This window comes from Molossus molossus, unplaced genomic scaffold (assembly GCF_014108415.1).
Source record: "Molossus molossus isolate mMolMol1 unplaced genomic scaffold, mMolMol1.p scaffold_m16_p_1, whole genome shotgun sequence".
Classification (NCBI taxonomy): Eukaryota; Metazoa; Chordata; class Mammalia; order Chiroptera; family Molossidae; genus Molossus; species Molossus molossus.
This window is the reverse complement of record NW_023425344.1, coordinates 188,467,358-188,483,804: the sequence shown is the minus strand read 5'-3', so window position 1 is coordinate 188,483,804 and position 16,447 is coordinate 188,467,358. Positions and strand designations below refer to the sequence as shown.

Here is a 16,447-nt window from a genome sequence, read left to right as displayed (position 1 = left end):
CCTAGGTTTATCCCCAAATTATTCTGGTGCCTATAGCATCCTATCTATGCAGATTACATGTTTCCAAATACACATTTGAAATCAGACACCTGTTGAATGATTTACTTGGATATTAGCCTATGTTTATAAAAATACTCATTTGCACTTTTAAATTATGATTTGTGCAGCGATTTCTATGGGCACAATTTCTAACCCCCTTTAAAGGAGAAAAATCAGTCTTTCGAGTTGATTGTCTGAACACACGTGCAAACTGAGGGGCCGAGGTTGTGTGCTGGTGCCTCTGTCCGTCCTGATGCTGCCCAGAATCAGGAGGCGTGGGGAGGTGAGAGGCTGAGGGAGCCGGCAGGCCGGGAAGGAGAGTTTCCAAGTTTCTAATTGGAAAGTGTAAAATGTCCAAGGTGGACAGGCCCCAGTAGGCTCTGGGAACCGAACACTGTGTTCTGGCCAACACTGCGAGTGTGTACCTTTCACCCACAAAAGTGTCCCTGGTGACAAAGAATGATGTCACTGCTCCAACCTCTGCTTACAACTGGCTTCACTTTAACAGGATTCCAGGTAATACTATTGCACAATGTGATAGTCTCAAAAACAAAGGTCATGCTGTCCCCCCTCACTTGGGTTCAGATTCTCACTGGGAGGTCAATAAAGCAAAGGCAGAGATACTTTGGATCTTTAAAAAATTCCTAAGTGCTGACTCACAAGCAACAATCATTCTGAAGTATTCACGAAGAGGCAGTGGTATCCAGCATCTTCCTTAGGCCACCCTCTAGGCCCTTCTGCATGTTAAGGGCTCAGGAAGCGTTATTGTTGGGCATAATGAGCAGGGGAAGAGAGCCTGGTCATGAGTCTTCTTAGGAGTCACCCAAAAGTGGAGAGTTTAAAACATATTTCTAGTACCATGCAGGGGGTTGGGGTGATCACCCTTCTTGTCATATATCCTCGAGGATCCCTAGATGTGTTTGCCTGGGCCCTTATGGGGACTAAATTGGGGGGGTGGTATTGGGGCTTCTTATTAGCTCCTGGTCAGCTGAAAATGTCCTCTAGGGAAGGAAACTCCACTTCTTTTAGGGAGGCCGGGATGAACTTGGATTACACTTCCTGGATGTGGACTCAGTGACCGTGATGTTCCCGTGGCCGAGGACAAGCTCTAGTAAAGACCATGTTGTCTTCAGTGCCGCCACCAAAGACCTGCTCTTGCAATCTGTGTGCAGTGGACACGTGGAGGTCAGGGAGGCCTACTCAGGGAGACAGGCAGCTGAGTGTGAGGAGGAGACCCGCCTGAAGAGCGCTCGGCTCCCAGGCCTCCCTGCGCCATTGTCGAGGGCCTCGGGTCCCTGAACAGGCTCTCTGGCAGGACGCTGGCTTTGGTGCGAAACCTGTTCAAGTCCGAGGGGCACATGGGACGGGGGGTGCCGACTGGAGTTCTGGGACTTATCTGGTCCACAGAAACATTTCACTTGGGATGTATACAAGTTTTAAAATTTAGGGGACTTCATATTTTAAAAATTGGGAGGGTCACATATCTACCTGGGTTTCTGTTTTCTGAATAACCAGAAGATCCCAGAAGTGCCTGAGCTGTATTCCCACGTGGCAATGACCAGCCAGCTGAAGCTGCGCAGTGGCTGCCCTCAAGTGTGCCACGTTCATTTGTGACCTGCTTCTCTCATCCACATTACCAGTGTGGATCCCGAAGACACTTGAGTTTGCACACTGTGATGTAACTCAAAAATATCTGCTGGACACCTTTTATGTACAGAACGCCGATGCCATAGCTTAGTCTTCCTGAAGAATTCTATAGGTGGCATTCTCAACTTTTGGGTGACGCTGTCTTAGACAGTGGCCGGGGTGCTATTCGGTGGGGAGAGTTGGCCTTACGCTGGAGCTGGATTTCCACTGGGTTGTTCCTTGGTGACCCACACCCCTTCACCTCCCAACTCCGTGCTATCTATTACCCAGAATGCCATTATCGTTGTGAGTGAGGTACCTGTGAAAAGTCACCAATGAGACTGTCAGGCCCAGGGTTTGCATTTAGAATAAAAGAAGGAAAGAAAGTGCCATTTCACATGCTGGTGTTCATCTATTTTATTACATGTTAAAAAAAAAAAAATAACACCCTCCTGCTAACAAGGTTAGTTTGCAAATACAAACACTGAAAAATAATTATCTAAATTTTTTCACTTGCAAAAGTTTAGGTGTAATTTAGAAAAGTCTCCCCTTATTGGTATGCATAAAAAAATGCACCTCACAATCTTCAGTCAATTAAAGCTGGATCCATTCATTTTCTTTCTGGAAATAGGAATGATCATCCTGAGGATTTTCAGAGTTTCAGAGTTTCAGCATTTATGGCATTGTAAATGTCCTCAGTCAAAGGCACATACATTTCTACTTTGTCATCCAAGAAATACAAGGCATCTTTGATGACTGCAAGGTTAAAGCCCTCCTCCACAAGGGTCACTTTTCGGTGTTTAAAAGTTCCAGTGATCTCGATGTTGTCCTGAAAAAAACACACCAAACAATCCACACCGTTGCAGTGTTTTGCAAACAGATAAGGGTGCAGGGAAAGGGGTGGAGGCGGGGCAGTGGGCTGGCACCTCTGGCTCTTTCGTACAACATGGATACTTCCTGTTTTCCGAAGCTCCACTAGGGGACCCTCTGCGAAGGTAATTTTCATCCCCTTGAAGCTCCCCACCCCCTTTCACCTAAGGACATGTTTATTAATTTTAGAGAGAGAGGAAGGGAGAGAAAGAGAAAGAGAGTGAGAGAGCGAAAGAGAGAGAGAGAGAGAGAGAGAGAGAGAGAGAGAGAAACAGAGAAAATCATGTGAGAGAGACATTTTCAATCGATTGCCTCCTGTATGTGCCCTAACCGGGGATCGAACCCACAACCTTTTTGTGTATGGGATGATTTGCCAACCAACTGAGCCACTCAGCCAGGGCTCATTCCCTTAAAGGGGAGTGAGGGGCTGCCAACCGTGACAGAGCGTCTGCTGCTGGGTGAGCTTCATTACTGGAATATCCCGGTTACGAGTAGGGTGGGGCTAGGGATCATTGACACACAGACAACTCGACTTTTCCAGCTCGTTTGTTACACTGAAGATCTGTTTTTCTTCAATTAATAGGCAATGATCTGAGGATATTTGAATTTTCATGATCTTATTGTAAAGTACACACCAGTGCTTTATGAACATCAATTCTATATTTACAGCAATGTCTGGTAATCTAACACTTCTCAACCCTCAGGATGGTAGAGCTCAAAGTTGAAAGTGAGTGTTAAACTAATCATGGGGTTCATTTTTTTTGAATCCTCATTTTTCTACTTATCTTCAGATAGAGTGGGAGGGAGAGAGGGAGAGAGAGAGAGAAAGAGAGAGAGAGAGAGAGAGAGAGAGAGAGAGAGAGAAACATCGATGTGAGAGGGACACATTGACCAGTTGCCTGCCACATGACCCCGACCAGAGCTGGGAATGAACCGCAACCGAGGTACGTGCCCTTGACTGGAATTGAACCTGAGACTCTTTGGTCTGTGGGCTGACTCTTTGGTCTGTGGGCTGACACTCTAACTGCTGAGCAAAACCGGCCAGGACAGAGGTTAGTGTTTGAGAAAGTAAAAAAAAAAATCCCTTTGGTGGTGAAAGCTAAACCTTTGGTCGTTCCAGCTGGCTAATAGCGCCCAGCTGAATTTCACAGTGTAGAAAGGTGTAGGACTTCAGTGGAGTTTTCTATCCTTTAAAAGTGGAAACAAGAAACAAGGTTGGAGCATTTCTGTCACACATCCCCAAACACAGACTTTGTGATGTATTTGCTAATACTGTTGCTGAGTGAACTGGCCTGTCAATTTTAGGGAGAAAGGGATCCGGTGGGTTTCTGCTAGTTGTATTTTTCTGATATTTTTGCTTCCTTGTTGAACTTCCTGGAAAGGGGAGTGAAAATCTGGCCAATGTGGTCGCCATGGTAGAAGGGGAGATGTTGCCTAAGAGACAGGGGTCTCCATGAGAGAGGATATTGAACTTGATAGCAGAGGTCTCACCTGTATCCTTAGAAACCGGGGCCTTGCATAACCAGGCAGGTAATCCGCAACGTGCTTGAAGAGTTTCTTCCCATCAAATTCATGGTCTTTCTTCATCTTGATCGAGGCCATGCCAATTCGACCCTCATGACCTAGAAATAAGGTGAAAAAATATTAGATGTGTTGTAGCTATTTTATTTATACTTATTACCTGTTTCAAATAACAGTGGACCGAGACAACATGACATACATTTCTTTTTTGATAGTTGGAATTTTTATTTCAAATATATGTCGAAGTTATTCTAAAGTGAAAATACTACTACTACTACTATACTACTGATTGACTAGCGCTATACATTGATTGAATCTTTATTATACACCAGGTTTTAGGGACTATCTCATTTAACCCATGTAACAACCTTATGAAGAGTTTCAGACGTTATCTCCATTTTGCAGATGAAGAAGCTGAGGCTTGAGGGCATTGAGAGACTTGGTTAAGTTCACACAGCAGTTACTGAGCAGAGGCAGTCTGGCCCTAGATCCTGTGTTTGCAAGCGCCATCCTTGGCGGCCTACAGGAACACACTTGAGTGGGAAACAGGCCAAACTGGTGGCTAAAGAAATTATTTTCCCCTCCAGTGAAAAGTCCTGGCTCCACTCAAGAATAACGGAGCTCAGGTTGTTCTTTAGCTGCACTTCCAGGCACGGAACACCGTCTTGGAGACTCCGATATGTAACCAAGGCTCCTAACAGCTTTGCCTTTCTGCAGTTCGGAGAAGCTGCAGGACAGGAGGGGAAGGCAAGGTGCAAGGGTGAGCTGTTCTGTCCCCTCCCGCCCTTTCGTCCCCAGAGAAAACAGATCCTAATAACTATTTCCTCCCTGCCGGGCAGGGCAGTGGAGCCGTGTTCAGAACAATTACCATTGTTTTCTTGTGAGGACAGTGGTAATTAGGTACTAATCTACCTTCTACCTGATCCAGGAGACCTAGTGGGAGCCCAGGTCCATTTCCCTGAACTACTTAGCTGTAATCAGAGCGCGAGAAGGAGCGGCCCTTTGTCACCTGGGCCCCAGCGTTCGCAATTTCTCCCATGGTGATTGTGTGTTTACCTACAGCTCTAGAAGACACAGGAAACAAGAGGAAAAAGGAACAGAAAGGGAACACACCCTCAATTTATTCACCTTTCATCTGAGAGAGGCAGGGCACTGGACCCTCTTTCTCCAGGGGTCCCTGGTAGCTCTGTGCAAGGCCCTTATCTTGGGCATCTCAAATGTCTCCAGTAATTTTCTTTTAAAATTAAGACAGAAGCTGATGCAACAGACAGCTTCAGCGTGGACTAACTCCCTGCTGCTGGCTCTGCTGGGTCTCAGGCCTCCGCCTTGACTCCGAGAGGCTGGTGTTGGGCGAGTTCAGATCCAGGGGAAGGGTCCCGCCTGCAGCAGTTCCGGCCTGGGCTTCTCCGGAACTTCACTGCCTAATATGGTTGCCACCGGTCACCCGTGGCTATGAAAATTAATTACAATAGCAATGAAAAATTCAGTTCCTCAGTTGCACTTGCTACATTCCGGCTGCTCGGCAGTCACCTGGTGGCTACTGGATGCCATATTGGACAGTGCGGACACGGAACACTTTCATTGCTGCGGAAAGTTCTCTGGCTAAGAAAAGTTCTAGAGAGTAGATGGACAGTTCTGGTATGACACCTAGAATTTAACTCCATTCTAAGCCCAAACCTGGCTCAAAACTGTCATCTGTGAAGGCCCCGTGAAGATCACCTGAAAGTTGGGAGAGACCTCAGAGTCTCTAATCTCGAGTTCACCTCTAATTTCTCGCTGCTGTAAGAATTCTCACAGATCCCAGGGGGACATCCTGCCTCTCTACACACTCCAGTTGGTGGGACAGTCTCCGCCTCGGGAGATGGTCCATTCTGTTGCTGGCTCCTCTGGTTACAGGAGACTTCTCAGCTGCAATGTGCCCCCTGGTCGTTTCAACCTGCTGGTTTCCATTCTGCATGATGGAGCCGCAGGAATCCTCTGGCTCCTTGTTTTAACGGACTGTCTCCAGCCATCTGAAAACTGCTAGCTTCCTTGTCTTTTTTCCATATCAGTGGCTCCCACACCTTTCTGGTCATTAGTTACTTGGGGATGAAAAAAAAAAAAGAAGAAGAACAAGATTCTGACTCCCAAACCCAAGAGGGTCTGATCCATCAGATACGGGCTTTTAAAGGTTTCCCAGATGATTCTGAGGATTGGCTAGGTTTTTGGAACCACTAGGCCTCGGTGCTTTTTAAGACTTTAGTGTGTGTGTGTGTTTTTAAATTGTGTAAAACAATTTGGCTGGTGTGGCTCAGTGGCTGAGCGTTGACCCATGCACCAAGAGGTCGCCAGTTTGATTTTCAGTCAGGACATATGCCCAGGTTGTGGGCCGGATCCCCAGTAGGGGGCGTGCAAGAAGCAGCCAATCATTGTTTCTCCCTCACATAGATGCTCTCTCTTTCCCCCTTCCTCTCTCTTTAAAATCAATAAAAACATATTAAAAAATAAAGAATCACGTAAAGGGCTTGTTAAACACAGCTCCCTGGGCCCCACCCTAGAAAGTCAGAATCAGTAGGTCTGGGGTGGGCCTGAGAAACTGCTTTTTTTTGGTTAATCCTCACTTGAGGATCTTTTTTCCATTGATATTTAGAGAGAGTGGAAGGAGAGAGAGAGAGAGACATGGATGTGAGAAAGACACATCAGTTGGTTGTCTCCTGCATGACCTCGACTGGGGACAGGGATCAAACTTGCAACCCGGGCACATGCCCTTGATTGGGAATCGAACCCACAATCCTTGGGTCCATGGGCCGATGCTCTAACTGCTGAACCAAACTGGCCAGGGTGAGAAATCGCGGTTTCAACAAGCTCCCAGGTGAGAAGGATGGTGCTGCTGGTTCAGGGGTCTCGCTTTGAAGGGCACTGGGTTAGGTCCTTCCGCCCAGTTCCCAGATTCTCTCGCCTTCTCCTACACATTCTTTTGTGTTGTTACCATCTTAAAATTCAGCAGTTCAAAGTGTGTGCAGCCTCCCAGGTGGGGTGTGGGAGCCCAGAGTGGTGCGGCGGCTGGCAGCCCTGCCTGTGCACGCTCAGCCTCTGGTCCCCCACGAGACGCTCTCCCACCCTCCCACCCCGCGCCCCAGCTGTGGCTACGCTTCCACCGTGTCACTGCCACAGGGTTGAGAGGAACAGGTGAGAGCAAGTCCTGAATATCCTTGAAGAAATAAAGAACAGCTCAAGGTCATGTGAAACCATCACAGGTCAGGGAAACGGGATTTTGGGATGTCCCTTCTGAATATAGGTGGGAATCCCAAATACTGAGTTCTGGGGGAACACTAATATCCCTGGCATCTTATATTTGGACAGTGATTTGGAGGTTTAATCCTCCCTGACATCTATAATTGAAATGATTTCTTCTCATGACAATGCTCATGTACATATCTGGTAAATATATCTTTACTGTTTATGTAACTGAAATGAATTTGTTCTCTTGACCATCTTAACTACAGGACTGGTGTTATCCCCACTTTCAGTGACTTTCCTGAAGTCAGACAGCTGGCAGGTATCGAAGGCAGGACCCCTAATCAGACCTGGGTACCCCCACGCTGCCAGCAGATCTGCAGAAGGCTTGGCGACACCATCCTGTGTCATGACTCTGAAACTCGGTCAGGTGGGCTGGGTCAGGTGGGCTTTAAAAGAAGAGTCTGGCCCGGCTGGTGTGACTCAGTGGTTGAGTGTTGACCCATGCACCAAGAGGTTGCCGGTTCAATTCCCGGTCAGGGCACAGGCCCGGGTTGTGGGCCCGATCCCCAGTAGGGGGCATGCAGGACACAGCCAGTCGATGTTCTCTCTTATTGATGTTTCTCTCTCTCTCTCCCTTTCCTGTTCTCTCTCTCTCAAATCAATAAAGAAAATAAAAAAAGAAGAGTCTGGACAAAATCAGCTCCTTCCCAGTTTTTTCTCTTAACAACTGCACTTGCTCTTATTTGTGTCTTGTGTATCATTTCCTAGCTATCCCGCCAAGAGGTATCTTTTCTTGAGGAGAACAAAATGCAGCCTGGGACCTTGCGTCCCGGAGAGACTTGGCTTACCGGAGAGCCCAGCTGGGCAGCTGAACCACAGAGGAAGGCCAGGTTTGGATGTACTGCCTTGGCTGATTTATAAAGGAACACAGACCAGCCCTGACCAGTTTGGCTCAGCGGTTAGAGCATTGGCCTGCGGTCCGGAGAGACCCGGGTTCGGTTCCCGCTAAGGGCATGTATCTCGGTTGCAGTTTGTCCCCGGCCCTGGTTGGTCGTGGGAGTGGCAGCCACTCGATGTGTCCCTTTCACATCGATGTTTCTCTCTCTCTCTCTTCCTCTCTCTCCCTCCCACTCTATCTGTGCAAAAAAATGGAAAAATGTCCTCGGGTGAGGATAAAAAAAAAAAAAAAAAAAAAAAAAAAAAAAAAAAAGGAACACAGACCAGACACAAGCCCCTTACTCCCAAGTGGCTGAAAGAGTGATTCTCCAGTCCGCAGGAGAGCGCAATGGCATACCTTGCCCTCGGGTTAAAATGATCCGCAGTATAGCATGGAGTTAGGAATAGATTTACACTATCTTGTACATACCTGGTACAGGCACTCCATAAACATTCACTTCTTGGACAAAATCAACCAGTCCTAGAATGTCAGAGACTTCAGTGGTGGCCACGTTTTCCCCTTTCCACCTGGAAGAAAAGGCAAGGTGAGGAGAGTCACTGGTGGTCTCTGGCTCAGGAGGCAACGACAGGCAGCAGGTGGGTCCCTCCAGGCCTCTGTGGGGTGGCCGCACTCTGTATCTCACCTTGGCCTCCAAGCTCCCTCGAGGGACAAAAGATTAAGGTATACACCTAAATAATAAAATGTGGAATTTCAGCCCAGCCACATGACACACAATACACAGAATGATGTGCTAATATTAAAATACAGACTTGTTCTACGAAAGGCACTGGAAATAAAAAATAAACCCTCAATGACTTTTTGCTGTATTTGGGTCTGTCCCTTTCCTCATTCACTAACTTTGGGTGATATTTAACTCAATTAGTAAACTTCTGTTTAGTAAAATTTCATACTTGTAAGTCAGGGTCTCATGGGAATGAGAAAACTTAAAAACATTTTTTTAAAAAATTCTATTTTAGAGAAAGAAGAAGGGAGAGGGAGAGAGAGAGATAGAGACAAATAAGAGAGAACATTGATTGGCTGCCTCCTGCATGCCCCCCAATGGGAACTGAACCGGTGACCTCTTGGTGCCTGGGTAGATGCTCAACCACTGAGCCACACCAGCTGGGCAAGATAAAGCTTTTAATAAGAACAAAATATTATACTTTATTTGCAGAGAGACTATAATGTTAGTGGCCAACCACGTGCTATTTCTCACTTCACAAAGTTATTCATGTTTTACATTTAGATCTACATTTAGATCTCCCAGGAGTATCTTTTCAGTAACTTGAAGGTGGCACAGCATCATGACAGGGATCCTGAGTCAGAGAATATTACTGGTGGAAGGAACCCTGAGGATTATGGGGACCCTCATTTCATGGTTGAAGAAACTGAGGTCAAGAAAGTTTACCTGCCTTGCTAACGCAGAGGGTCGGGGCGCAGGTGAGCCTGGGAGCTCCACTCTCCTCGTTCATATCACACTCTGCAACAGCCAGACAACTTCCATCCCTTCCTCGCCAAGCCATGCAAAAAAGTAACTATGTGTGTCAGGCACTGTGTTGGGAGCTGGGGTCTGGCCTCAGGAAGTTCATGAAGGAAGGAAGCTAACTAAACAAAGGTGATATGAGGCTGAAGGATTGTGCTGTTGTTGGGAATTAGTTCCATGGTCTAAAACCATGACTTTCAAACTGTTGTGCTGACCTGGGGGTTCTGTGGGAAACCACCTGGTTGGGAATGGACACTGGGAAAAAGGGGAGCAGGTGGGGCTCAGAACCCCTTAACCCGCAATTAAATCAGCTCCATGTTAATTTGCATCTGATTTTATCTGAAAAAAAAAGCCAAATCACTGAAAACTGTGAAAAGCCCTGGCTGTCCTGAGAGTGACCATAATAACAGAGGAACTGGACGGACTAAGCTATTTAGACACAGGTTTTCCACCTTACTCTCCTCTGGTGTTGCTCAGCCAAGCTAACTGTGCATTGTCCGGGAACCCCTCGTGTATTTTGCTCCTTTTTCTCTAGGAACACAGGAGGTGGAATTGACACACCGGAGAGACAGAAGAAAAGGGAGTACCATAACCAAAGCAGAACGTGATTCCTATTTAGGAGTAAGCCAAATTGTGCATGTTTCTCAACCATTCAGAGAAACCAACCGGAATGTGTCTCCAACTCTGTCGTGGAAGTAGATGAAATCTTCGTGGTCAATCATTAAGAGATCTCCACTGTTGAAATAAATGTCTCCTTTCTTAAAGACATCTCTCAGTTTTTTCTTCTCTGTCTGAGTCTTTCCTCCAGCATAGCCACTAAATGGTGTAAGCTGTGTGATTTTGCAAACCAGGAGTCCAACTTCACCTAAAACAGAAGAAAGTAAATTGTTATTTTATGTGCTAGCAGTAGGCACATTTTATTATTAACCTTCTCTTAAAACTGATGCCATGCAACTCATTAGCAGCAAGCTAGCTGCATGTGTACCTGTATATTCATATACATCGTATGTACACACACACACACTATGCACACACAGCACATTATGCCACACGGCCACTCATTTGTAACTTTTATTATTATTATTATTATTATTTTATCCTTACGCGAGGACATTTTTGCATTTATTTTCAGATAGAGCGGGAGGGAGAGAGAGAGAGAAACACTGATGTGAGAGAGACACATCGAGTGGTTGCCACCCACACGACACCAACTGGGGCCAGAGACAAACTGCAGCCGAGGTACGTGATCTTAGTGGGAACCGGACTTGGGACTCTTTGGTCTGTGGGCTGACGCTCTAACTGCTGAGCCAAACTGGCCAGGGCTCATTTGTAATTTCTGAAATGCTAACCTTTTAGTGAATAATAATTTACATACATAATTAAACAAATGAATAGTAGTTGAAGCTTACAGGTAAAGACTCCCTAAAACTATTATTTTACAACCATAATTATATATGCTTTCCACAAAATGCTTACCTCACAATCAAGAAGTTGTTAAGCGAGGTTTCAAACTATAATTGTGTTACACGTAGTGGTTAAATTAGTATCTTTTGGAGTTTCTGTAACTATTTCTGAGCAAACAAAAATAAATATTTTTTTCTCCACTCTGATAAATTTTTACCAGGTATTCATTTTTAAAATTGTATGTTAGTTCTTAACAATCTCTTGGTCAAGGTAAGAAAATGACAGGTTAAGTCCTGGCCAGATAGCTCATTGGTTAGAGCATCGTCCCCATATGCCAAGATTGTGGGTTCAATCCCTGGTCAGGACACATGCAAGAATCAACAAATGAATGCATAAATAAGTGGAACAACAAGTTGATATCTCTCTCTCTCTAAAAATCAATAAATAAAAATTTAAAAAAAAGAAAATGACAGGTTAATTAAACAAAAATCCACCATACCTTTGGGCACTTTGATGCAATATCCATTTCCATCTCGGACAGGTTCATCTTTCTCCACATCATATTTAATCAGCTCATAAGATATGACTTTCTAGCAAAATTAAAATAGATCAGTTTGAGTACACATTTTCACTTTTACTGTGGTATAGCATGCATAAAGTATATAAAGAACACCTATCTTCAGTGTACAGCTTGGTGAATTTTATATATGTGTTCACCCATGTACTTACCACCCAGATCAAGATAGTAAACATTTTCATTACCTTATAAAGTTTCCTCCTGCCCCATTCTGTCAAGTTAACCTCTATTCTGACTGTTGTCACCATCAAGTAGTCTTAAACTCCCAATAAATAGCTTTGTGTCTGCTTTCTCACTCAGCATTCTGTGTGTGACAGTCATCCACCCACGGTGGTGTTTGTTCCAGTGGTTTACGATTTACTGCCACGGAGTTTTCCTTGTTTGAATGTGCAACAATTTATTTATCTGTTCTCCTATTAATGGGCATTTTGGTTGTTTCCAGTTTTGGACTATTAAAAATAAAGCTGTTATGAACATTCTCATACATGTTTTTTTGGTGGACATATCACAAGTGGGTTTTTAAAAGCTTGCATAACCTTATTATGACACTGTTACAGGTTTTGCATTTCCAGGGACATGCTCTCCAATATAGCTTAGGTTCAATGGTATAATTACTTCATGCCCATGGCTAGAAAACGATTAAAACTCCATCATATTTCATAGGTATTATAATTCAATGGCATGAAAATGGAAATTATATAATTCAGTAAGGGCACAGGTACAACTAGGACAGTATTTCAATGTAATTATCAGCCATGATTACTGTGTTCCTTTCAAATTTAAATTCGAGTCTATATAATAAATTAACCAATTATGTGCATTGACAGTAGCAGATAGCCACTAAAAACCAAGTGGCATTCATGGTCAACAGATGTAGATGTTCTTTATTTGCAAGGATGTGAAAAAACAATTGGGGTGGTCACTAACGCCTCTTTCCACATCAGCTGAAGGACCATCTCCCTCCCCCTCCCTTTCTAGTTCTAAAATAAAGAGTGTTTAAACTAGACAATAAAACATGGCAATCAATGGAGGGGGTACAAAGAACTAGTAACACACAGCACCAACTTCTAAGGGCCTCAGGTTTGGTTTGGAACAAAAGTTTCCTTGCAACTCATCATGACAACATGGAGCTGGCACCGTGCCTCAACTCGGCCATGTGCCCTCTCTTGTTCTGGACTGCAGTTAGCCTGGTCTGCAAGGTTTGCGCTCGCTCGTACAGCTGGGACCAGAACTAGTGAAGACAGACCCTCTCCCAGGGGGAGCAGGAAATCGAGTCCCAGTCTCTAGGGGCACTGCCCAGTAGCATCTCCTGTGACGATGGAAATATTCCATATCTGTACTGCTCCACACGGCAATCATAAAGCGTGGCTACTGAGCACGTGAAACGTGGCTAGGGCAAATGAAGAACTACATTAAAAATTTATTTATACAATTTAAATTAATTAATTAATTAATTAATTAATTAATTAATTTATTGTTTTCTTTTTTTATTCCTCACCTGAGGATACTTTTCTCTTTATCATCAGATAGAGTGGGAAGGAGGGAGAGAGAGAGAGAGAGCCAGACAGAGAGATACATCGACTGGTTGCCTCCCACACAACCAGACCAGGGCCAGGGACAAACTGCAACCTCGGTACATGCCCTTGACGGGAATCGAACCCGCGACTCATTGGTCCACGGGCTGACGTTCTAACTGCTGAACCAAACTGGCCAGGGCATGCAATTTGAATTTAAATAGCCATGCCTGGCTTGTGGCTATTGTATGGGATGGCACAGGTGTGGAGGACAGTGCAGTGTAGATTTGGCTGTCATTGTCAGGGAGCTTCCTTGGACTCAGGAATGCCTAGAGACCAGGCCAGAATATAAGGAATGGAATGAAAATAATCGTTACAGCTAACAATTACTCAAGGTCAATATATGACAGGTATTTGGGCTATATCCTCTAATGGCTTTTCCATAAATTATTTAATTGAATCCTTTCAACAACACTTTTCCTTTATCAACACTGAGTTTGGGCCGGACTCTGGGCTCTATATTTTCTCTTTTTAAACTGTTTTCCAGATGATGCGATTGAGGTGTAAGGAACATAAAGTGATTTGCCCTGGGTCATTCAGCCAGTTTGTGAATGTGCTGGCATTTGATTTCTAGAGTCCGATCTCTGCTGCATATGGATCTCTGTCTGCTGTACTCTGCTGGTCAGTCCCTGGGGACACAGGTTGCTTGGGAGGGCTGGGGTGGCTGTTTTGTGGCCAAGAGGATGGGTTACCAGAGGCATAAAGATGGCAGTGACTGTTCAAGCCAGTGGAGGCTCAGCATTTGCTGAATATTCCTGAAATTTTGAAGAATAGGTGGTCATCTGGCTGACTGACTGCTTGAGCACAAAAAAGGCAAAGAGATTGTTGGAGATCCCAGTCAGTAAAAGAGACTGCTATGTGAGCTGGCTTAAAAGTAGGAAATATCAATCATATATTTGATACGTAATCAGATATAAGAATTGTGTATTAATATCCAAAATAAAGAACTCATACAGCTCAATAGCAAAGAAACAAACAATTCAATTAAAAAATAGACAATCTAAACAGACATTTTCCAAAGAAGACATACAGAGGGCCAACAGGTACATGCAAAGATATTCAGCATCATTAATTACTGTGTAAGAGAAATGCAAATGGAAACCACAATGAGATAGCATCTCACATCTGTTTGAATGGCTACTATCAAAAAGACAAGAAGTAACAAGTGCTGGAGACGATGTGGAGAAAGGGAACCCTGTGCACTGCTGGTGGGACCGCAGACTGGTGCAGCCACTGTGGGAAACACAGTGCCTCAAAAAACAAAAAATAGAACTGCCTATAACCCAGCAAGTCAACTTCTGGATATTTATGCAAAGGAAATGAAAACACTAATGTGAAAAGATGTGCGCACGCCCATGTTCACTGCAGCGTTATTTACAATAGCGAAACATGCAAACAACTTAGGTGTCCGTTGACGGATGAGGGGTTAGAGAAAGCATGGTGTATATATACAGTGGAATATTATTCACCCCTCAAATGAAGATCTGGACATTTGTGACAACATAGGTGGATCTTGAGGGTATTATGCCAAATGAAATAAGTTAGGGCATGACAAATACCACGATATCACTTGTATGTGGAGTCTAAAAAACAAAAAAGAACTCAAAGGTTTATGGAACAGATTGGTGGTTGCCAGAGGTGGGGAGTGAAGAGTGGGTAAAAATGGGTGAAAGTGTTTAAAAGGTAGAAACTTCCAGTTATAAAATAAATAAGTCCTGGGTATGTAATGCACAGCATGGAGACTATAGTTAACAATAGTGTATTGCATATTTGAAAGTTGCTAAGAGAGTAGATCTTAAAAATTCTTATCACAAGAAAACATGGTAATTATGTGAGGTGTTGGATGTTAACTAGATTAATTTTGGTGACCATTTCACAATATTTACAAATATTGAGTCATTATGTTTTACACCTGAAACGAATATAATGTTTTATGTTAATTACATCTCAACTAAAAAGATGAAATACATTTTGTAATGCAGTTATTAGGAAAACACAAATCTTTACAAATCTTTTTTTGTGTATTTTTTTATAATCCTCACCCGAGGACATTTTTCCATTTTTTATTCAGATAGAGTGGGAGGGAGAGAGAGGAAGAGAGAGAGAAATATCGATGTGAAAGGGACACATCGAGTGGCTGCCACCTGCATGACCAACCAGGGCCGGGGACAAACTGCAACTGAGGTACACACCCTTAGCGGGAACCAAACCTGAGTCTCTCTGGACCGCAGGCCGACGCTCTGACCGCTGAACCAAACCGGCCAGGGCCAAATCTTTACAAATCTTAACCCTGGCTGCAGAGCTTTAAAAAAATACTTATGCCTGGGCCCCACCTCCAGACACCTGCACCCAAAGCTGAGGGGTGAGGTCCTGCACATGTATGTGTAAAAAGTTCCCCAGATGGTTGTAACCGACAGCACAATGAAAAGGAAATACCACATCAATTCCAAAATAGCGGCAGAGTGAATGGAAGCTACAGAGACCGCCTCCCAGGACCAAATTGGAATTACAACTAAAACACAGACAAATCGACAGGAAAAAGCAACAGAAAAGCAGCTTGGGAGGACCATATAACCAGGAACATTGACTTGATCCTGGTAGGATTGCGTGAAACGGGGGATGGGAACCCACGGTTGGCAGCACCGCAGTGGCCTTAGATGTGAGCAGTGGCCTGGCGCTAAACTCCCAAGCATCTTCACAGCACAGAGCGGGGACAGAGGCTAAAATAGCCACAGCCACTCACCTTGGGCTCCGGCAGAGGGAGGGCAGACTGGACTGGAACTGTGTGGGGACACTTGGGATTTGGAGGGCTCTCAGAGCTTTTGCTGAGTTGCAGCCACACAGGACAGTGGCCATATTGCTTCTTCCCAGGGCTCTGGGGAGAGGCAGCAGCCCCTCCCTCAGAGATCCAACCCCACCCTGTGGGCCACTGAAATACAAATTGAGGCTCACTAACAACCAGCATCTGCCCCACCCTGGAGAAATCCCCTTATGCTGAGCAACTGAGGGAGTTTTTCAATCAACTGACAACCCAAAACTCTTCAAGTAACCTGGACTGCTAGCCTCCAGGCAAAAAGCTAGAGGATAACAGTACCATTCCTAGGCTAGCAACTCTAACCAGGAAAGTAAGACTTGACAGTGGTGTTTAACGTGGGTCCTCCCTCGCTCATCCAAATCCAGTAGAGGGTGCCACAAAC

The 16,447-nt window shown here is 44.8% G+C and overlaps 1 protein-coding gene across 2 annotated transcripts in view; it reads right to left on the bottom strand.

The window, feature by feature from the left end:
• Positions 1-2,317: 2,317 nt before the first annotated feature.
• The window catches only part of SLC27A2 (solute carrier family 27 member 2), a 50,373-nt gene continuing 36,243 nt past the window's right edge, over positions 2,318-16,447 (bottom strand). For both annotated transcript variants that reach the window (XM_036272694.1, XM_036272703.1), the window contains 5 exons: positions 11,599-11,689; positions 10,362-10,560; positions 8,642-8,739; positions 4,027-4,157; positions 2,318-2,494 (listed from right to left, as the gene is read on the bottom strand). In XM_036272694.1, the coding sequence (XP_036128587.1) occupies positions 2,318-2,494; positions 4,027-4,157; positions 8,642-8,739; positions 10,362-10,560; positions 11,599-11,689 (696 nt within the window). The remainder of the gene's footprint in view (positions 2,495-4,026; positions 4,158-8,641; positions 8,740-10,361; positions 10,561-11,598; positions 11,690-16,447) is intronic.